This window comes from Camarhynchus parvulus, chromosome Z (genome assembly GCF_901933205.1).
Source record: "Camarhynchus parvulus chromosome Z, STF_HiC, whole genome shotgun sequence".
In the NCBI taxonomy this organism is placed as follows: Eukaryota; Metazoa; Chordata; class Aves; order Passeriformes; family Thraupidae; genus Camarhynchus; species Camarhynchus parvulus.
This window is the reverse complement of record NC_044601.1, coordinates 59,642,492-59,666,158: the sequence shown is the minus strand read 5'-3', so window position 1 is coordinate 59,666,158 and position 23,667 is coordinate 59,642,492. Positions and strand designations below refer to the sequence as shown.

At 39.6% G+C, this 23,667-nt stretch overlaps 1 protein-coding gene across 2 annotated transcripts in view; it reads right to left on the bottom strand.

The window, feature by feature from the left end:
• Positions 1-2,757: 2,757 nt before the first annotated feature.
• The window catches only part of NPR3 (natriuretic peptide receptor 3), a 44,722-nt gene continuing 23,812 nt past the window's right edge, over positions 2,758-23,667 (bottom strand). The window contains exons 4-8 of one of the 2 annotated variants that reach the window (XM_030968468.1): positions 20,963-21,098; positions 17,088-17,182; positions 14,121-14,256; positions 12,551-12,638; positions 2,758-9,675 (exon numbers count right to left, since the gene is read on the bottom strand). In XM_030968468.1, coding sequence (XP_030824328.1) covers positions 9,564-9,675; positions 12,551-12,638; positions 14,121-14,256; positions 17,088-17,182; positions 20,963-21,098 — 567 coding nt within the window. In that variant the 3' untranslated portion in view covers positions 2,758-9,563. The remainder of the gene's footprint in view (positions 9,676-12,550; positions 12,639-14,120; positions 14,257-17,087; positions 17,183-20,962; positions 21,099-23,667) is intronic. The other variant, XM_030968469.1, reaches the window with a different exon arrangement.

Below are 23,667 nucleotides of genomic sequence, written 5' to 3'. Positions count from 1 at the left end.
ATTTTTTATGCAACAGTAAATTGAGTACACACTGTTCCACAAATAGCATGTTTTATCTCTTAGGACACAGGAAGACTGCAGTTCTACACCTCATCCAAATGCAGGATGCTGGATTTCCTCCAGTCACGCCACTACTGCTCTAACGCCAGGCAGGACAGGAGGAAGAGACACAAGCACCACTTCTCCTATATGCTTTATTTGGTTAAAGTGTGCTTTTAGGCTGCTAGACCCCAAAAGGGGAAGCTTGCTGACTTACCGGCAGCACAGTGGTGGTTGTTGGCCTTTGGAGGTGCTCATGTAGTGAGCAGCTGGGGACCTGGTCTGTTTTCATACCTCAGAAATAGAGGTGGGAGAAAACCAGAGCTTACATAGATATGATCTTCCTATGTCCCTGTCCCGGACAATTATAAATACATGGTTACATTTTTTGCCATAAGCTCATTTTTGAATTATATACACAGGTATCAGAAACCTGAAAGCTGGGATTTATTGTCTAAATTAAATGGCAGTATCAAAAGTAACTGACACTGATAATAAACTGCCATGCTGCCAGAACAATTAACTGGGAAGAGTACTTATTTATAGAAAGGGGAATATGATTATTTTTTTTTCTGAGGCAGAGGACTAAAGGCCATCAAACCAACCCTAAATGACACAGGAAGACTTACCAAGAGTAGCATATGTACACAGAGAGACCCTTTTTGGCTCATATAGGCTTTACAGACTGTAAATTATGGTTATTCCTAGGAGGAAAGAAAAGAGGTTCTGTCAGTTGTACAATTACTTTTTATGGGCAGTGCTCTTTCAACTCAAGAAAACATTGGCTGAGGTTCAAGACCAAGATTTGGCTCAAATGCCACCACAATTTTTCAGAAATGTGATGAATGTTCCTCAAGAAATAGTTTCCTAAGGAAGCCACAAAAATGTGTCCAGCTAGGTTTCAGGATATCTAAAATGATATCCAGAAGTTGCTACCACTGAAGATCAATTGCCTTAAGTAATTTCACCAAATTACATTTCTACCTGTCAGACTGGCTGAGGCTCTCTGACAAAGGGATCTCTGACACATTTGCATGAACAGTTTCATAAACTTTGATGTATGTACACCTCTACACAATTCATCACACCTATCTCAAGCATTTATTTTGAAGGATAAGCTATTAAAAAAAAAAAAAATTACCCATCTAGTAACAGTGGAGGCCAGTCCTGTCACTGTGACATGTTGGCCTGAGGGTCATATACCAAACATAAATTCAGTCAGTGATCTCTCATGCCTGAGTGAAAAAATTCCCAAGCCTGAGTGAAAACTTCATTTTAGAAAAGCTGCTGAGACTTTTTTTCAATTGCGGTCAATGAAGGCAAGATGTCAAAAGTCTGTCTGCCTGCTGTCTGCCCTGAAGATGCATCCCTATGATACAGCAGGGTTAAAGCATTAACTACCCTCAGTTCTAGAAAATTTAGAAAATTAGCAAATACTAGTAAACTAATCTTTAGATTACGCTGACCTGAATCTTAAATTGCTAGAAAAGATGGGAAATGTTTCATTTATAATATCCACTTTTGTTCCCAAAACACCTTTAATGGTTACTGCAGTAATCCAGAAAAAAAAAAAAAAGGCTATTTGTACAATTTTTCTATGATGCTTTATACAGAAATACTGGAAAATTTCTCGGTACTTCCAGAGGATTCCTGTCTGTAATGGGATGAAGATATAAAAACATAACCATCAAGCAAAAGCAGGAGAAAGAATAATATTTATTTGTAAAACATGCATATAAGTATATCTATAAGGAGGCAGATTTAAAATAAGCTACATTCTAACAAATATTGGGAATATCTTTTACAATTTCAGAAGATTAGTATCTTTGGACTTTTAATCAGCTATACAAACTGGCATATTTTTTTACAGCATTGAGTTAATTAAATGTAGTGACATATGTAGAGATTTACCAGTGAAAAGCACTGCTGCTAAGATATTAGTTCAACCCTCCCCTAACTGAATGGGCCTCTCCAAATATGTATTTTTACTCTGTTTTTTTTTTCTTTTCTGCACTGTAGAAAGGTCCATAGTTAACCCAGAGGATTTTTATCTCTCCATCAACTCTCCAGTGAATTCTTAATACTTTGATACAAGTGTGACCAGATACTTCTTCCTCACACTCATTTCCAGTTATTTCAGAGTGTAAAGGCCTGGCATACTATCAAACACAGATCTTAAATCTGGCAACATTGCTCCAACAGACACATGCATACAGAAAGCAGAAGGCTAGACAAAACAGGATAATGTGAAGACTGTATTTAATAACACAGGAAATCAAAATTCCCCAAATTTGGTGAGATTGCTGCTAGGAAATGAACTTGTAGCTTAGTAAAATATATAAATTTTGCCCCTCTGCAGGCTATAAAAATTAATGCTTGCTAGTTACGGTTTCAATGCATTTCAATAGTTTGGTTCATAATTACTTGCATTTCTAGACAACTGAGAATAAATACAAAAATATTCAAAGTTCATTTGGAGTTCAATGACTAAAACCTTTCCCAGATCTTACAATGCAGTGGGGGAAATTTTTTCCCAAGGAAAGGTTAGATTGATTTAAGCAGTTGCTAAGCCTTATTAAAATCAGTGGTTTATACAGTTTCTTAGACCAATAATAACCCTCCTGTTATTAACTCTGTACTGTCTGACAGTACCTTCTTATGTGGAACAGACCAAGGATGTAGTAAATAGATGACAAAAGACACCATAGAAACAGGTGATAAGATATTATTATGTCTTTAATGGAAACATTTTGTTACAATTTAGGTTATGTGATATTCTTGCATTTTTAAAATGTGTGAAAGAAAATGCACAGAATAAAAAGTCAAAGGACACCAATGAATGTAGATATTTTAAATGACCAAGTCATAGAAGAAATAAAATACATTACACAAATAAACAAAGGTTATATCCACAGTCATGAATATGCACTCTCCTCTACACAAAAACAACAATAAATAAAATCACATTATATGCAGATAGTTCTACTTACATCAGTACAATATACTATGCAGCTTTCCATTTGTTTTCTGCTCAACTGGCACTAGGTTTCTCTTTTGTCCAGTATTTTTCCATTAATAGGTAACAGCATCACCGCAAAAAAGGGGACAAAGTTCCTTATATTGTCTATCCTGAGTCCTGTCAGTTTTTGATTGTTACACCCTATGCACAAGAAACACAGCAAATTCTACCCATTGCCTTCATCCTGCCTCTCCAAGTTTTCTCAGCACGTTCAGACCTGCCCAGTAAAGATTCTTTTCCAAGAGAAAGAGAAGTCCAGACCATCCCCAAGAAGAAAGCAATGCAGCTGTGCTCCCTGTGCCTGCTGCTAATGCACAACAGCAGTGAAACCTCTGTTTGTAGCTGGGGCATGGAGGGGGCAGAATTGTGTGCTCCCTGTGCATACCAGTTGACATTACAAAAGAAAGCCCTAAAATAAGATATTTTTTTTTTTAATACCGATTTTGGTACATTTTTGTTCCTTGCTCAAGTGTTCTCTAGAAACATTCATGTCACAGAAACACCAAGGAACAGTTCACACCGAGTGAATTTTAACCTTTCGAAGATTCGTCATCTAATGAATCCACCCAACATTTCTGAATATAGCTTAACATACAAACTGTAAGAGTGTCAGATTATTCAGAGTAATTTGTCTTTGATGCAGAATATTATTTTAGTGAGAGATTTTGAGGGAACTGTAAGCCTCTCCTTTTTGCTAGTTTTTTATGCTGTAAATTTGTTGTATGTCAGTTAGGACCTTCTAAAAGGTAAATTCTGGGAGAAGTAATAGCATAATAAAAGTCTCTATAGTGATACACTGGACACAATGAAACATTAACCCGAGAAAGCCTCAAAACTGTGGCAGCCTTATCTTCTTGATCAAAACCAGCAGTAGCTCCATAAAAAGTCCAACATTAACCTTTTTCCTTTCTTCCTCTATGCATGACATAAAGGGGGAGCTGCATTTACGACAAACTTAAGGCTTCACTGGAGCAAAGCACAGTGCTCAGGCTTTCTGCTGTTACTCTTTAGAAGAGAACAGACACTATTAATGTCTGCTGCACAGCTTGCTGACCCTGCAGACAGCCAGGTCTGATGTCTCTCACAAACAGCTATTTGTTTTAATTTCAACAATCAGTTTTCATCAGTCTCAGAGCTCAGATGTTAAAAGGTATCTGAGAATGGAAAACAATTCAGCCCTCAAGCCATTTGAATTAATTTCTGCCTCTAAGCAGGGATATGCACAGTGCAAACTCTTCCATTTCTTCCACTTGAAAGTTTTCACACACACGCAAATCTTTTTGTGCTTTCAACAGCGAGAAGGAAAGGGGAGGGAGGAGAGGTGACACACACACAACATATCTGAAAGCAGAACTTTTCCCAGCATGTCCTTAAAAATACATTCCAAGAGCAACGCCTGTGTTCCTTTGTTTCTAGAAAGGGCTAAAACTGACTCCTACAAAACACGCACTTTGAGATTTACCACTTTACAGCTCACTGTTGTGAGGTGAGTTACTAGGGCATGTTGCTAACGAACAGAAAAGATAATGTGCCATTAGAAACTGGTATTTCTGTTCCCATGTGCCCTGCCGTGGGGAAGGTGGCTGCTAGACTTGACATCATTTTATAGCAATAACCATAAGGATGAAAAAACCCAACAGGTAATTCTAGGTCTATAACTCTGATAGTGGCTGGTATGGCCATGCTGTGATGACACCACGAGCTGTGTTGACAGCTGAGCAGTGTTCAGCAATGAACCATGTCTGAAATGGCTCAACACATAAAAGCCAAGACACTCGGAGAGGAAGGAGCATTTCTGACTAAATGATAGAAAATGGCTGTCTTCAAAGTACTTTTGAACCTAGACAAAAGACTGGAAAAAAAGGGTAATTAAAGACTGTTCACTCGACTCTTGGAGCAAACGAGGAAAAATAACCTTTACTGCTTTACTGAAAGAACCAAAATGCCCACATGGCTACACTCTGAAGCACAGAGGAGGGCAGTGAAGGATGTGGAACTGTCTTGAGCTCCGGAAAAGGTGGACTGAATTGCCAAAGAAATTTATGACCAGGACTATTAGCTTCCTGTCTTTGATGTCTATTCTTGGCTTTCCAGAAGCATTATGGCATTCATGAGGTGAAAACATCACTGGAGCCAAGGTCAGCTAAGGCTGATGCAGCCTGTTCTACTGCAAAGCTGAGAAACTCACTCTGAACTGCTTCAAGCCTGCAGACACTCACTGAGGGCCTGAATTTACTTCTACTGAATCAGTAAGAGGGGGGTTTTGTCAGTTTAATGTGTGATTGTATTTCTAAGCCAAAAAATTAATCAGAGATCAACTTCCCAGTAAAACACATTGTCAGGGAGAACACTCTTTATTTTGTCCAGCACAAATGTTTTCAAAGCATTAGCTACACCTTAATAACTCTCCACTGAAAAACCCCAACAAAATACTTCCAATAATGCAATGGCACGTTGCTTAAAAACAAATTGAAAATAGATCAACATAGTTTATTTTCAGAAATTAATTAATACAACTCTTTAATAAACTGAATTCTGGTCACAATCTTCCAAAGTGCTCTCAATCACACTCAATCACAAGTTTTAGCAAAGACTGAATGTTTTCAGAGCTCAGCTAGGTGTGGTCTTCAGTGAAGCACACAAGAGCAGGAACTGGTGTTGGTAGTAGTCACAGACAACTCAGAACACACAAACTTTCCATAAACAAACATTTCAGAACTACCAGTGTCCCAGGACAAAGCACCTAGACATCTGACTCTGAAGCTGTGGGTTTCAGAAAACTAAATACCAGATACTTTTTAAAGTTCTTCTTCATCTTTGTCACTTGCAGTACAAGCCCAGGTGTTGAAGTTATGAGGGTAAAAAGGCAGGAAAACTGTCCATAGAACCCTCAGGAAGAGGATTCTGAGGTCAATCAGATATTAAGCTGACCATTGTTCAGTAATTTTAATAAATACAAAATTATCAGAATTTGTCAAATTTTAACAGAGTACGAAGCCACTGGTTAAATTTCAATTTAACAGGCACAACTTTAAGAATTAGCAATAAATATGGCCTACACAGTCAGCCTTTCTTAAATTCAAGCACATGGCAAATCTCCCTTTGGTTCAGCCACAGCCAGGATCATACCCTTTGGTCCCAAGTGAGTAAAGCACTTAGAAGCTGAAGTTGAGCATATTTTAAGTGTGTTCTGAAGTGCTGAGCTGAGTCAAGGGTCTCCTTGTGCTTCTCTGTAATACAGATGTATGTTTGTAATACGGGCAATTTGTTGAAGCCAAAAATGTAGGTTTTGAAACCTCTTTTGAGGATCAATTATTATTATTTTGATTAGACATTCCCTTACAGAGTTCGGAGCCTAAACATTGTGGCACTGAGCTAATGCAGATGAACCAGAAAGGAAAAGTGCAATAGCCAGTAAAGAATCTCTCTGCTGAATAATCTAAACTCAAGGCAGCTTCTGATCTCTGCTCCATGGAAGACTTGGGAACTATTAGCAAGAGGCCTGTGAAAGGCAGCTAAGAAGAGCAAGTTTATTTATGCTACGAAGGAATCTACTTATGTGAAATGTCTTAAATGATCTCCACACTTCCATGGGAAAAACACATATATTTGTGTGCATCAATTTGCAAACATTAAAGCCCATTGATCTAAAATGCTCTAAGGTGCAAAAGAAGGTTCACCTTTCTTGGAAGGTGCTGGGATGCACAGTTTTGGCTAAGCTAGGTCAGCACCCCACCAACAGACATCTCACAGGAACACCTCCTGAGGTCATGATTTAAAACCCTACATAAAGGTTTTAAAGCATTAAAATTAATACTCTTTTAAAAAAGTGACCTTTTACGATACTTTTTTATAGGTATCATAAAATGACATAATAAATAAACTGTCATGAGAATTTACTGTCCCAGCCAGATCTCCCATCTTCTGGTGTGACTCAACCGTGCATGGCACAGGAAAAATGGACATCTACACAATTGTCTTGATTCCAACCCTACCTGTTTGAGTACTAGTTCATACTGCAAAACAAGTCACAACAAAAACAATTTCCAAAAGAGCTTATGTTTCAAATTATAACCTCTTCTCTACACATTTAAAAATCTTCCTTGCCTTTTTTTCTGAGGCAGAGTAGTCAAATGGGTAAAAGAAAGGCGTATTTGCAAAACCAGAAGTAGATCAAAAATATCTTTAAAAAATCCCAAACTTTAAGCATGCCCAGGGGCTAGACAAACTCAACTGCTTGGGGAAAAAAAAATCCAGAAACTGATCAGGAAGTCTTTTTTCCTCCCCAAGTTAATTTAAGTATGAATACTGCTCTAGCCTACTTCTGGTGCCATGAAATAAGCAGAATACTTCAGAAAAGTGTCCACTGATCGGTGCTGCTTTGGCTAAAGCACCTTTGTAGAGGTCACACAGGCAGACTGGGAAATGGGATGCTGGAAATCAATTTCCTGTAGTGCAGCTGCCCTGACAGTCAGGAAGCTTTGCCCTCTGGCTGCCTGGGACATGGGACAATACATCACAAGGGCAGGTGATGAGCCCTCCATATGCTAAGAACAAATTGAAATATAAGGGAAAAAAAACATGTCCAACAAAAAATAAAAGGCAGCAGAAAGCAGACACGGTGAGTTTTTGCTCTTCACTCCCATGTATCCCAAAGTGGTTTCTCAGAGTTGGAAGTCTGGCCAACTGACTTTCAGGGCCTAGAAGTTTTGTAGAAATCAGGCTTCAGAGCCAGTTTTGAGATTAACTTGCAAGTCTGGCTAGAACTGCTGAGATCAGAAAGCTCTGTTTATGAAATCAGAACAGAATAAACCAAAATATTTAATGGACTCTTAGAATCATAGTCATAGGTCTGTTTCCCCACTAACAATACTTTTATGGATCTTCTTCACTACATTTGCAGTAAGCATGGTTCACTTCCATTTGTTGACTAGAAAGTGCAAAGCTCTCCTTTGTCTAGTATAAAATAACCTGTCAGTAGCTAATTCAACACAGATTCAGTTTTGCTCCTGGTAAAATAAATGGCAAAATTTCCAGGGGATACTGATGGCAGCAGGATTGAAATCAGCCTCAAATAAGGTTTTAACACATGATTTCAGAAGGTATTCCTGGGTGTTTAATTGTACACACATGGATATTTAAATCTCTATGACTTCTATAGGACTCTTTAACATGTGAAAAATGCATTATTTACAGCATCAGGGTGATCATCACATAGACAATTCAATAACTGCATTTGTGTTGTTTAAGCAACTATTTGAATGTTGCACATGCCTGGAGAAAAAAGTTGGGCAGAAAGTCTATTACCATCCACAAAATCATTTCTCCTCCCCTGAATACTGGTTCTAAAATGTATTTACAGCTGTTGACTTTCCCTGCATATTACTCCTATCATACAAAATATGTCTTCAAAACATCCTCTTCCTTAATTTTTAAACCTACCAAAGCAAAAATAGATACTTTAATAGAAAAATACAAGATTAAAAATATCCTAAAAAATAAAATGGTTGCATGGAATGTCATTTTTATACACACAAAAAAAATCCCCTTTTGAATTGCATCAGCTATACAAACACTTTCATATTTACAGTTATGGATGCAGTCCTGTGCTCACTGAAGTTAATGGGATTTTGCCATTGACTTCACTAGGAACAGGAGAAGGCTTGACAGGACTACATCTGCCCTTCTGAAAAGTCATGGCAGTGGACAGAAAAGAGTGTGGCAAAGCACATATAAGACTGAGGAATTAATCAGTCCTCTCTAGAGACCTGATTGTCTTCTCTGTCACTATTTCACGTCTATGAAACTCCTCATTCTTCACTGGAGTTTTTCCTAAGTCCCACCAGCTAAGAGGAAGAAACAGTGCTTTGGACTGTGGCACCACACAAACAAGGAAAGAATGGTTTGTGTGTTTCCACCTGCCTGACTTTCTCAGAGGAATTAATTAGAACCAAGTGCCAGTTCTCTCCCAGAACTAAGGCCCGTACACCAACTTTCATATCCCCTGTTATCAATATCAGTGATTCTGTGATGCAGGAACATACCCCAAACCCTTTTTTCCTTTTTTCCTTTTGACAGCAACCAGCACCTGTGCTTCTGAAACCATATTTGATACTCATGGGTGAGATGCAAATATGGAAAAGGTGGTAGAGGCTGGGCAAAAAAAAAAAAAAAAAAAAAGAGAACAAAATGAGGCATTCCCCATCAACTAAACCAAGATCTGCTAGTCTTAATATATGCCTTAGGAAATACTGTCTTTACATATTAAGTACATCCTATAACATCAAACTGCATAATTTTCTTTTCTCATGAGATGAAAGGCCATGCGGCATAACATGATTAGTAAATCATTCCTGAGCTTCTGAAAGAAATTAAGACAAAATTACTGCTTAAAGAGTGAGTTCTTCAAGAGCCACTTCTTTTTACACTGATGTCTTTGGTTGTGTCCTTTTCTCTAATTCTTTCTTTTCCCTAGGAAGAATGGGATTCTTTTTCATCTTCTTCTTTATGCAGCAGAAAAATGAGATCTAATGGAGTCTTCACGTAACTGCCGATGTTTCCCCATGTTACAGTCCTCCTGTTGAGTTCGTCTCTCAATAGTTATTCTGTATTTCTTTCTGCATGAAAGGAGAGGAACAGAATGAGAAATCCTTCTCCAGCTACAGGCTAACAGACATCCCTTATGAAGAATGCCTGTAGGGGACAGCTGGGTGCCATTTGAAAAATGAAACGTGGCAGAATGTGAAACCCTGGTCAAAGATTAAAGTAGTTTGCCTCAGAACATTTTACCCAGGCTCAAGAATGCCTGTTAATTTCTACATGGCAGTCTAAAAGCACTAAGGCATGGACATTTGCTTCTTTGAAAATTTCTGATCTAATGATTAGGAGTTTTTGTGAAGTGTCATGTGAAAAGTGTTACTTCACTGCTTTATATTGATCAAAGCCAATTTTCTTTTCAGTATGCTGGGTGGGGGGGAACCTTCTGCAGAGTTCAAACAACAGCTCTGACTATTCAGCTGCCTTTCTCACTGGAGCTATGTATTAACTAACTAATCTTCCCATTTCCCTCTGAGAAAGCTATGATGTTTGTAATGTCAGAGGAGGTAACATGATGAATTAAGAAGAGGGATGTAGAAGACAGATAAGAAATAAACACAAATGCTCATGTATCAGACACAGCTCTTCCGGTGTATCTTCCTCTAGGGCCTTTTGAAGAATTCTGTTATGCTTTGTATGTCAAACAAACCCTCTGACTGTCTTTTAGCTTCCCCTTTAGTACCCAAATCTCCCCCCAAAAATCATCAGATGATTCACATTTACATTTTATACATTTAGGTTTCGACTCTGTTTCAGGACAAATTTTTCAGAAGGGCATTACTCCAACCCCCATGTGCTTGTACTGCTGGAGGAGATGCATGGCAAAAACCTTGTATGCCAAGGAAAGCCCTGCTCCACCAGCACAGAGAGCAGGAGTCACAACTAGGTATGCAGCAGTGGAAGAAAGATTTTCACAACACCAAGGTTTTGATTCAAGCAACATGGCTGAATAGAAAGTGACAACCTAGAAGTTCTGAAAATATTCCCTCAATACTTGTGTCTGCATCAGTAAGCTCCAAAATAACTTGAAAAACCTGTGTTGTTTAAGTTCTTTATGTATTTTCAAGTCAGATCCTTACATGGGTCAGAGCATGCACAGTAGTAGCTCTTGCACAAGGACAGGTCCAGATTTTAGATATACAGGTGTTTTAAGTTAAAATCTGGTCAAAGTTACATGTCAGCACTACTCCCCAAACCTTTTAACTGTTTGCATGCACACTCAAAACTGTATTTGTATACTCATTTGTGACAATTACACATCCAAATGAAAGGTAATCAGACGGTATATTTACAGTTTAAAAGCTACAGAAGCTGCAAGTACAAATTACTTCAGGCACACAAATGCTAAACCTACATTTTCTGAAAATCTGACCCATACACCCTGACCTGTTAGGTTTCAAATATTTATTCTGATGGTGGAATAAGGAGGTTGTGCCTCCTCCTGCTTTGAGCAATTGCAATCAGATCTCCAGAATGAAATTCACCCACAGGTCTTCAGACATCTCCAACATATAGATCCATCTGACAGCGCCTGCAGATTTCTTCAGTAAACAGAGAAACAAGCACTAAGAGACCTAGTTTAGCTTTTAGATGAAGATGACGTGAACTGCAGAGAAGAAGAGTGCTCATTTCTCCCCTCTGAGCATACATAAAAAGACTGGGTCATGTTGAGCTCAGGTGTATTACATCTACTTCTACAGATACCCACCTTTGCTCACATGGATTTCCAATCCAAATCTTTGTGTCAGATGATAAGGAGCTGTTCTTACAGTGATACTTTGCACAGCTTTATACCAGACCAGAATATTTGTTGTTTTATTTCTTGTCCTTACAAACCAATTCCTTCCCAGTATCAGCAATGCTACAATCCATACCTAACAACTCTGATATCTCTGGTTGAGAATCTACACAAGATGCAAGAACCTCTGATAACATAAAATATGAAGACAGATTTTTATTCTCTTTTTCTTTTAAAGATAGTCTTTATTCGGTCCAAGCCAACTTAGTTGTATCCCAAATGCAAAAACCATACTATATAAGCACTGAACATGTGCAAGAATAAAATCACCTTGCAGAATTTCAGTTCTAAGTACCGGATGAATAAGCTTGGTTCTCTGAAACCCTGAAAGTGTCCTGGTGAATTGAAGCAGGCTTTGCCTGTTTCATTTTGTCAGCATTTTTTATAAACAGTTGTTTTTTAATGGATAGAATTATTTGATTCTTGTATGCAGAGGTTAACTCTACTCTCCTATCTGGCTTTTCCATAGCAGGAGGATAAATTACTGTACATAAGGTGCTGAACATGTATAACTAATTTATTCCATCAGTATAGGATCAATTATCAAGACTTTACATTTGCTGACTAGCAGTGTAAGAATTATTTTACTTAAACACGCATAAAACACTGATCACCCTGCACTGACCTCAGCTTATTAAGTTAAATGCACAGCTTTGGAATCCAAATGCTCTATTACACCAAAACAGAAATCTCTTTCTGTTCTCCAGTACAATTCCATTCAATACCAGGCAAATGATATAAATCTCTTGCAGATCACAGCCTGCACAACTGTGCTGGCAAGGAGCAGCAAACAAAGGCAGTTTTCAAGGCCAGGGCACTTTACTAAAGCAACTGTGAATGTCTGGAACTCACTGGAATTACTTCCATGAGTAACATTACTTAGGGATCTAAGTAGTTACAGGATGAAGACTCAAGTCAATAAAATTATTTGGATAAAAACAAAAGGACAATCAAAGTGTGTTCACTGTCTCTGGTGAAAATATTACCACACACTATTATGGTGCCTCTCTGTCTCCCACCAAGGATGTTCTGCCAGGAGCTGAGAAGTTTGGATGACAAATAAAAAGTTTACAGAACTTTCAATGAATTGGACTAACCTGAAGAAGTAAAAAGCCATTAGCAATCCTGCTCCAAGCAAGGCGCCCACAACTATTCCTGTAACTGCTGATTCTCCTAGACCACCTGCTTGAAAAGGGAAAAAATAAACAATCAGGGTTTATATTGAGAACTATCTGCATTCATGTATTGGAAAATACACACAATTAGGAAATTCTGACAAATATTAGATAATAACTAAAGCCTTTCAGAGCTTGGGACTCCATGGGAACCTGTTCCAGTGTCTGCATGTTTACTTTTGTCCTTGCTTACCTCGGGGCTGAAAAAGCCTCCAGATCAGTGTCAGATGAAGGCACAATTCTGGAGATGTGATACAAGGGAATATTGTTAGGTAACTGGCCTGGACAGCTTGGTCTGAATCATAAAACTGACCGTGGTTACAGTGACACACATAATGGGAATCAGCACTGAATATGCCTTGAGTCACTGTAACAGAAACAAGCTCATCTTACCTGGATTAGAATCATTACCCTCTATCACCCAGGTTTATTAAAATGACTATGATTATCCAACAGTTCCTCAGTTTTTTTCTAATTTTTTCTCCATTCCTGAAGATATGTAGTTTCAAGTTATGACTTTTGACTTGCTTCAAATCTCAACAGAAGCAGAACAGGGATACAGTGGATTAAGGGGAGCCCAAACAGGAACTGTCTCTGGGAAGTGCAGGGCTCCTGAAGAACAATGGCATTTTCATGTGCATATAGTCTACTCCCACTTCCATTCCCACCTGGGTTTGTGGAAAGGAATAGAGAAGGAAATCAAACTGCTCCCTTCTTTTCCTTCATCCCTGACCCTTCAAGGGGATTCTGTCTGTACAAAAGGAAGAAGACACATAGCTACACCACACTGAAGCAGGTGGTCTGTGTTCACACCAGTTTTTCAAGGGTTCAAGAATTCTCAGGCTGGAGTTACTTTTTCACTGCAGGTCTAGCAAGTTGTCTCCTGTGAAAAGTTAAGGCCACCTTTTGTCACTGAGGCACCAGTATCCTCCTACCCCAATCTTCCTGCAGTGTCCTATGCACTACAACACGGTCTGTGATTCAAGTGTGCTGGAAAGAATGGACACCTGTCCTTTGGAGGGTAGTCTCAGCCTCCTGAATTCACAGATTCACCCCATTCAATTGTCTTCACTCCTCCTCAGCCTGCAGAGCCCCTCAGAGTGCCTTCTCACAATGCTAAAAATCATTCTGCACTGGGAGAACACTGCTCCCACCAGCACAGCTGCTAATTATCAGCATGATTATTCTTCGCTGGGGTTTCAGTTACATCCCTCTTTCTGACTAAAAGGCTCCTGCAAAGACCTAAAGCCTCCAGGGCTCTGGCCTGTGCATGATTACTGTTACATTTAAATTCAGGGAAGTGATTCAGACCATGTACTACCCATGGCTGTCAGACCTTCACCTCCCAAGCAGTGGGGAGAGAGAGAGAGCCAGTCCCCATGTCTCAGCTGGACAACTGCGCTGAACATTTTAATATGGCCCATTATGTTGCAGCAACTCATGGATTCTCATTTTTGGAGCTGGTGCAGAAGCATTAAGTCACTAAACTTACATGATTTGCATGGTGTATTGTTCGTGTGCTCTGAAACCCGGCTTTCATCGAGGCGCAGCCTGCCGTGGTTCCAGGGGTATTTCACATTCGGTCGAATTTCAAACCGCCCCTCCTTTCCAAAGTAGTCCCCGATCACCTATGCAAAACAAGAAAGGAATGAAAATATTTTCCTATCAACTTAGAGAAATGAAACAAACAGGAGAGAAGCATCACTCACTGGACTGCTGTGGCATGATGTTGAATGTCAGAGAAGAGGGCTGAAGGGGTCTGTGGGAGGTTATGCAGTGCACAGCCTGCCCTAGGGCAGAATCAGCTGAACAGAAGCATTCCTGACAGATGTTTATCTAATCTGTCAATGAAAGCCTTCAAAGATGGAGACTTGACGATTTCTGCACCAATTATTCTGGAATTTAGCTAGCCTTACTGTCAGTTGTTTTCCCTACCATGGAACATAAAATTCTTCTTTTTGTAATTATCCATCACTTGTTACCAAACTGTCAGTGGTCATAGGAGCCCTTCCTTTTTGAAACACTGCTTTACATGTTCACAGGCTCTTATCTGATTCTGCCCTCAGGCTTCTCTTCTATATAAATCCAGTTTGTACAAGCTTTTTAACCTTCTGAATATTTGTCCTACACTCCCTGGGCTTTTATTCATTTTCTCCACAGTGCTCAGGATAGTCACCCAGCTTAAGCTAGACATGAGTCCTGACTGGGCATGAAAGGACCCAGAGCAGCCCTGCCCAGAAGGACCTGGGGGTGCTGGTGGGTGAGAGGCTGGATTTTTTCATGCCAATTCATAAAAGCACCTCAGAATTTCAGTCCTGTCTTCAGCAGTTTCAAGATAACCTATGTGGAATTTACTGCAGCAATATGTCTAAAAACATCTATGTACAGCAGCAGGACCATATACTGCGTCACTGAAGTGGTGAGAAGCAATAGCAGAAGCACACCAATAGATCTATTTGTCCTCCTACAGATAAAAACCAGGTATTATTACACTAAGTTTATAATTCATGGATAGCCTCTTCAAGTCTTTCACCCGAGTTTCATTTTGAAGCCAATGACTTTAAGGAATGTTTGCTCTGCCTAAACACACAAAGGTATATTTTACACTAAATAAAGGTATTTCTCTCACAGTTGAAACTGGGGATATAAATCCTTCGTAGAATGAATGTGTTCAACATTTGTCCAAAACTTAAGGCAAATGCAGTAAACTGGGAAAAAATAGAGACCATTCACAGGCATTATATTATTTATTAGGAGATTGTTCAATTCATCAAGCAGTGGGTGAGTCCTCTACTAGCACAACTTACTAAATAAGAAATAAGCAGAATGGTTTCAGAACAAAAAGCTATAAGCAGGAGCCACATCGATTCAGTTCAGAAGTAGGATATAGATTTTAGAAGAGCCGGAGTCGTTGATCTGTAGAACAAATATTGAGGACACCAGCAAGGCAGTCCCTGTGCTTTCAGTATCTCCAAACAAAAAATAAGTGCCTGTTCCAGCATGAGCTTTAGTCACATGTAAGCTAGAGGGCTCCATAAAGGTTAAGAAACCTGCCTGTGTCTAATATAGCAGAGGTCAAACTAGGAAATCCAGGTTTTCTCCTAGCTTTAAACTCTGTGAATAGACCTGGGAAAACAGCTCTGCCCAAACACCCATCCATCTGTCACAGTTCAGCTGAGAAACATTCTTGTACACAGAAAAAAATCATCCAGATAATAGAACAAGTTATCAAAGAAACAACGTTTTTATAGAGAGGTGTGAAGGTAGAAATTATATGGCATACAAAAGTAGTAAGTAATCACATGTAAAATGTTAATTGCATGTATATTTATGTACCTAATAAAGCAGAGGGAAATTCCACAATAAGTTAAAAGAATAAATGGAGCATTGAAAAAAAAAACTAGTTTAAACTGCAAGTGAAAGAACAATGGAGGGAACAGTAAGAGAGGGAAATTAAATTGATAAAAGAGATAAAAAGCTACTGGGCTGAAAAAACAGAAAAAACCACAGATTGCTCACACCAAAGTTATCCCAACTATTTTGTACTCCTACTGCCCCTGGGAGTGTCTGCAGTTGACTGGTGTAGTTTTTCTATCACTTTTACATATTACAACACACGAGACATCCTCACACTTTCAAAAGGGCTCCTTGAATTTTTCTCTGCTGCAGTACCAACAATGTAACTTCACTGGACTCAAAACCACACAAAGAAATGTCCAGCTCAGATATTGCTACTTTTTATTTGAGCTTGTTGAAATCAGGGAGACCAGCAAAGCTGAGGCAGATGCTGATTTTACAACTAACAAATGCATCCACTGCAGGTGGACTTAGGGCACTGCATGTATTAATAAACTCAGCCCAGACATGCTACTCTGTGTGCAGCTGCTGCTGTTTCTCACAGACTTTTTCACAGTCCATCTCTTCCAATCCTTCTACATCCAGTGGAATAACCTATCTGAAATACAAGGAGCTATCTGAAATACAAGGAGCCATCTGATTAAAATGTTTCTTAAACACTGAAAAGAAGGCACTCAGGAATGTCTGCCTGACCAACAAGGCCAGGCAAGGTCTGCACTCCTGCTTGTGGCTGACCACAGCATAAGATTTAAACACCGGTAGTTGCTGTAAGATTAATTTTCTTCCCAACAATAAATAAAAAGTCTTGCTCATTTCTCATTTTTAAACAATAATTTATCATATTCAAAATCAGCGGTGCTTAGCCAGTTTGTGAGAATTCACTCTTTAGTCAAAGGCCAGCATCATGTGAAGTTCTATTGTTAAAGAAAAGAAGGAAGTTTAAAAAACTTATTTTAACTACTTCAAGATAGCTATTTTACAGAAAAGATTTGGTCTTTGAATTGATAAGATTAAGCCACCAAGTAAAGAGACAATATCATGTTACTTTACACAGAATTACTAATTCATCAGTGGCCAATTGCAATGGTGTTTGTTTCCTTACCTCCTGTGTGCCTGCCTCCGGGTCTGTCATTCCAATCACAGAGAAATCCCCATATCTGTCTCCATTGGCATCAATGGACACCTGCCCTGCAATGCCTAAGGAATGGCATGTGAGGAATCAGAAGATTAATTAGTTAAAATACTGAGCCTTTCCAAGCAAAACATGAAAACAGTGGACAGGTTTTTACAGACCGATATGACAGGAAATCTCATCAGTCTCCCTGCATTTTTGTTGGCATTCCAGAAGAAATTGTAATTTCATCTCGGTGTCTGCATTCCTGAATTCTTAACATTTCTCCTTTTTAAATATTAAACGTGTGAAACTGGAGAATACGTGAGAAAAATCTAATCCAAAAATGAGCATGTAAGACTAAAACACAAATACATTTAATGTGAATTATTTACAGAGAGCCTAATCCTGAAATATCTGATGATGCCTCATTGAAGAGAGTCCAGCTCATATGCTGCAGAGGACACAGAGGCAGAGATGTAGATCCCACAGGCTGAAGGGGCTGCTGCACCCATACAACCAGTCCAATGCTGATTCCACAAAATGGGATACTGGAGATGGAACAGACAAGGGGCACCATGTGCACTACATACGCATATGGTGCATATGTACATTAAGCCCTGCATTCATCTACTTAAGATTAACTACACAATACGTTCAGTTTGGTTTATATTCTTAGAGCCCCATTCCACTTCCCTGTTTTACAATTTCTAGAAAACTTTGAGGAAACTGGGATTCATTGATTCATAGGATATGTCAAGTTTGAAGGGGCTTTGGAGATCTTGAGCCCAACCTCCAGCTCAGAGCAGAGTCATGCAGGAGACTGCTCAAGGTTTTATCTGCTCTCCAAAATCTCTAAGGATTTTGGAGAGCAAAAACTCCACAGCCTTACTGGGGCAACTTGTTTGACCTGTCATGGGAAATGAACACATCCTTGGATTCAATCTAAACCTCTTTTAAAACCTCCTTGTGTACAAAAAGCTTGGCTTCAAATTCTCAAGGTGTCAGTCAAAACAGATTCTTAAAATCCATCAAACAATACTAATTAACTATGGTGAAGACTTCTTAAGACTGCTTTTTCACCTCAGGTATTCTCAAACATGATCCTCCACTGCCTGACACCAAACACAGACAATTACACCCATGCAAGGCAAACAGGCATCACTGTACATCCATGTTACACCAAACACATGCCTAGAAAGCCAGGGAGATTCAGGCTCTCAGTGACAGTCAGTCAGAAAAGAGAGGTCAGATATTCAGAGTATCAATTTCCCCCAACATGCTTAGGGACAGTGAATGTGCAACAGACTTAACACACCTCCATTTATTCTGTATCTGTTCAGATTTAGTGATGTCAGGAACATTTCAGCTTGCTGTGGTTTTCAAAATACATAGTGATGATCAAAATTATTGTCAAGCACGTATTTCATTCCAACCACACAGTAACCAAGCCATTGTCAACTCAATTACTGCAGGGAAATCAAATTGGTGTAACAAGCACTTGGCTGAGACACTGAAAGAAGAGGCCACTGAAGAACTGTGATGTCCCTGTTTACACATCAATTTGGATTCTGGATCTGACAGGAGGCACTAACTGGAGCAGATACTTTTGTGATCTAAGAAAACCATAACTGTTTTTGGGAAGAGGTATTAAAATTGAAACTTGGAATTCCTGTGGGATTTTTTTTTCAGTCAGAAAATATTTATTTTTCAATTTTTTATCTGAATCAGAAATACAAATTTTAAAAGTTGCCATTTCCTGTGATTTCCTTAAGAAACAGAGGTAGGAAATTTTGAAACTACCTTAATGAAGAATTGCATTTGCAGGAAGGTGGAATGATTTTATCTCAACCTTCTTTCTGTTTTTTTTTTAATGTGAGATACCTACCTACAAAAAATTTTGCTACTTTTCCAGAGGAAATGTCAATGAATAGCAAATATTCCTCACCACATGTACCCTGAAGTTATACCATGCTGTCTTTAACAACCCAATCACTAAGAAATCCTTTGATCACCTCAGCCTTATCCTCTTCTAAGCCCATAATGTCTGTGCAGCTGTGGCAGGCAGATGGAATTCTGCAGAAAGCAGCATCTACATTCTGTTGGGAGTCCTGATAAGTCAGAGCAGGCTGTAAAATGAGGTGCCAAGACAATTAGATATCTACATGTCAGAAGTTAAATTAATGTCATTAGTGAAACTGGAGTTCTCATTATCAAGGCCTGCCAATGTCAAAGGGAATAAAAAAGCTTCAGTCCTGCAGCAGAATCTGATGGGTGGGCATGAACCATACTCTGTGATGCTTCATCCACTGCAAAGAGGGGCTCACAAACAAAATAAAGGGACATGGTCTTCCTTAAGGGACTGCATTGCAAGACACTGAGTTTAAGGCTTCTTTCAACATCAATTTTTACGTCCAGCAAAGTACTGCTACAGGGAGAAAAAGGCATATTGCTTACAAGAATTTTGACCAACTGCACCCTCAGCTGTAGCCCAACTCAGCTACATTTTCAGAATAGGTGGAACAGGTCAGCCACCAGCAACAATCTGGTTTTCACAAGTGGGGGAAGAGAACATTGTTCCCTCCTCCCAGGTTTTACAAGTAAGGTGTGAGAATCAACCATGGAGCACATGGCACTACAAAGGAGGCATGGACACACCAGTTGGTGGCTTCCTGGAGCACTGGAACAGGAGCAAACACAGGCTGTGCTGGGGCATCTGCTCATGCACAGCACAAACAAACAGAGAGGCAAATCTTTAGACACCAGATTCCCTCCCTTTTAAAGCAGAGTGTTTTGGCGAGCCACAGATATGAAGAGATATAGTGGACACCAAGTACAACCTACAGATGGTGCAGGGTTGCTTATGGGATGATTGCAACCAGCATAATTTAAAGCAAGCCCTTGCTTTAAAGTGCTTAAGTGTTCCCTTAAGCTGCCCCAAGTACTCTTTTGCCTCATGTTCACCCCACAATTTGAGAACAGAAAATTGGTTTGAAGCTGCTGCCCTTCTTGCCTCCTTACACAATGTCCAATGTGTTCTTAGAGCTGAGAACCTGGCCACTGGGGTTTTTCTTACACATGCAGATGAATCATTCACTTTTTATCTAGGGGAAATGTTTCCTTCTCTCCAGCATTCCCACAGGAAACCTTGCCAGTCCTACAACAAATGATTGGACTATCACATGAGATGGATGGAAATATTTTAAAAAGACGACAGATGAAAACAATAATCTTCAGTTTCTTTTTTACAATTCCTACCTGGCAAAAGCATCTGCGTTGCTTTGCATCAGCAAGGTGACACACAAATGCCAGTTGCAGCCTTGAGGATTAGGCACAGAAAGGCACAGTGGTGTTCAGCTGCTGCCTCTGAGACACCACACACAGCTCCTGAAAGGAGGCTGGGGGAAATCCTTCTAGGGCCCAAAGGAATCCCATTGAGAAACACAAAATAACCCCAACCCTGGCACCTGCTTGCTTCTATCCATTCCCAGGCTTTCAAGATAAAAAAGTGAAATGGAAAAAATGAGGCAATCTGAGAGCTAATAGATGAACATGAGCAAAGCGAGCAGCTGTAATCTTTTCAAAAACAAAAAAGGAGCCTGAGAAAATTATTGGTATTTCTTTACAACATCAGTGAGGGTCATTAAATTGTTAAGAGTTTTTCAAACTGAGTCAAGACCTCAACAGTTGATGCAAAAAAAAAGACAGCCTGGTGAGATATGTGAGCCAGTCTTAAAGATGCACATGGTTTCCTATGTTTGCTTTCCTCTCTCTTAGGAGTGGAGTAGGCATGGGTCCTTACTTTACACAGAACAAAGACCTGAAGGTTTTTACTCTGAAAGCTGGAATTCCATATTCACTCTTACCTTCGTATGTTCTGTTCCGTGTTTGTTGAACAATTTTTTCCCCATCTTTTTTACTGAAACCGATTTTCAGAACTTCCTGTAAAGCTAGAGCATAAAGAAGAATAGCATCATGGAATCCTTCCACAAACATGTTTGCCTGAAAAAAAGGAGAAAAAAAAATGGCAATTGACACGTAACAAAATTTTTCTTTCCTAGGTAATTGATTGACTAGAGAGAATCTACAAATTAGCCAAAGTGACTAATTTGGATAGTTACTTTCTTAGCTGCTGGAACAGAAGGGAATATATCTCAAAAAAAACTCAGGGGAACAAGGGGAACTTCTGACCCATTTTTAAAAACAGTTAACCACTATCTGCTACTCTGGACATTCATAATGTTGTGTCTGAATAGCTCTGCAGATAGGGGTGAAATTTGCAGATCCCAGTTCCCATGCCCAGAGGCACAAATTCTGCACTTGACCATGTGAGATTCTGTTAAGTGCTGAGCACCCTCATCCCACAGCAGCAAGCATAACTCCCACCCTTCGCACAGGGCGCTTAGCACCTCTCAGGACTGGGAAGTATGTTCTCTCATGATTTTTTTTGGAGAGCACAGCTGGTGGATTTGCTTGTTTAATGATTACCACTTCCACTTCTGGCCCTTGTTCAGCCAAGCATCTCTCCACGAGCAAATGAGCAACGGAGAAAACTACTTACCATCTCCAGTAATGCATTCTCTGGAACTGCCAGGAGAACCTTTTCCTGTCCTTTATAGTCTTCTCAGTAAGTTACATGAAACAAATGAAATAACCCTAATAACCCCAACCCTGCTTTATAACCCTAACACAAAAGAAGATTGCTGCCAATGAACCTTTGTAAGCAACCTACAGTTTTTGGTCTGTGAGTTACATTAACAGTTAACATGAGTGCCGCATAAACATCACAAGTTTGCTCTCAGTAGCCTGATGTGCTTCAGTGGTGAAGCAGTAATTATTTCTGGAGTGGAGTTCTAATGGAGATGCATCAGCAGAAGCTGATGCAGAATGACCAGAGCAGCACAGGTATACCTCTTTTGTAGGCAGCAATGCACGTTTCAGCAGTGCAAAGCACTCACTAAATGCACAATAATTCAGAATTAATTATCTTTTCAGCTGCAAGAAAGATGTTCCCATCCACTCAGAGTTTCATTACAATTAAAAAAACTCCTGACATCCTAGCAAAGGTGTAACCACATTATGGGGTCTCTTACTGCCACTTCCAGTGAACCACTCACCTCTACAAATCCTCCTCTGGACAGAAGTAACATTTAGCTTATCTTCTACTTCACTATATCTAAACAACTTTAAATGCCAGTAAATGAAGTCCTACTCTAACTCTCACACGTTTAGCTGGATGTTAAAAAAGTTACAAGACAAAACATGTGGCCAGTTAACTAAATAACTGTTCCGCAGATAAGAAGTATTACATAGTTGATTGGCTAAACTGAACTAATCAAACCCTGATAGTGTAATTACTTCCAAGACATTCCTTCACTCTTAAAGCAGCTGCCAACAGTAAGGAGAATTTCGGAATTATTTACTGATAATATAAAAGTTTACATTGCTCTGACATTTAAAAGTGGACTTTCAGTAACTCCAACCTATGCTGCAGTTGAATGCATCACATTCATCACAGGCAAGAGCCCATGGTGCTACAGGAGGGGCAGAACAGCTCAGCTCACTCTGACAGTCACTGACTACAGGGCAGCTGCAGTTATTCTGAACTAAAGAGAAAGCCTGAAAGAAGAGGTGAAAGACAGGCTTTTGGTGGAATAAAAAGAGCTGATGGACAGAGTGCATACTAGGACAGGCTTTGCCAGCAGGGGCTTTAACTTTTCAGAATTTAAAAAAACCCAACCAAACCAAGAAACCACAAAGCTCGACAACTGCTTCGTGTGCCAATGTTAGAGTCCAAGTGGCCTGTGGAAGATCAAACTTCAGCTTTCTTAATGTGACATTTTTTCTCTCAGGAGAGAAATTAGACTCTCCAGTAGCTATACCTCCCTGCTGGCTGATTTACAGTTTGTGGCTGGCATTTGTTTCAAGGAAAGCCATTTGTCACTTCTTTTGTCCATGGCAGAGACCGCTCAGTGTAACACGGCAACCTTCAGAATCCATTTTGTCAGCTAATTTGCTCAACCTGAAATCTACTCATGCCACCAGCCTGAAAACCCTTCTGTAGACACTGAAGATTTGCCAGATAAGCCCTGTCAAAATTCACTTGGCAGTTTGGAAAGTTACTGCCACAGCACCTTGCCAAAGCTCCACTTTGCCAAAACCCCTTACATTACATGAAAACTCATATTAAAAATTGTCAGAAAGTCATTTATGCCACTGCTCAGTTACTCACACACAAACCCCAGCATTTTATCTCATGTTGTCAAGGAAGTTGAAACTATGGATAATTTATGCCATTCAAAATCTTCTGAAAGAGTTGTAATTACTGTTTGCAAATGGGATTGCACTTACACTCCCCAGCCAAACCATATGCTGGCCACACCTGAGACTTTTCACATTAATCCAGGAACACATTTAAGCAGCAGTTCTTGAAAGGTGATACAGGATTCCATGAAGGGAATAAGGTTTTCCTGCATATCATCTTGTTCAATCATTTGTACGTTGCCACAATTCCACACAGACCACAGGTTGCATGGCGTGTAGGACAGAGGAATATTAAAATGTGAAGTAA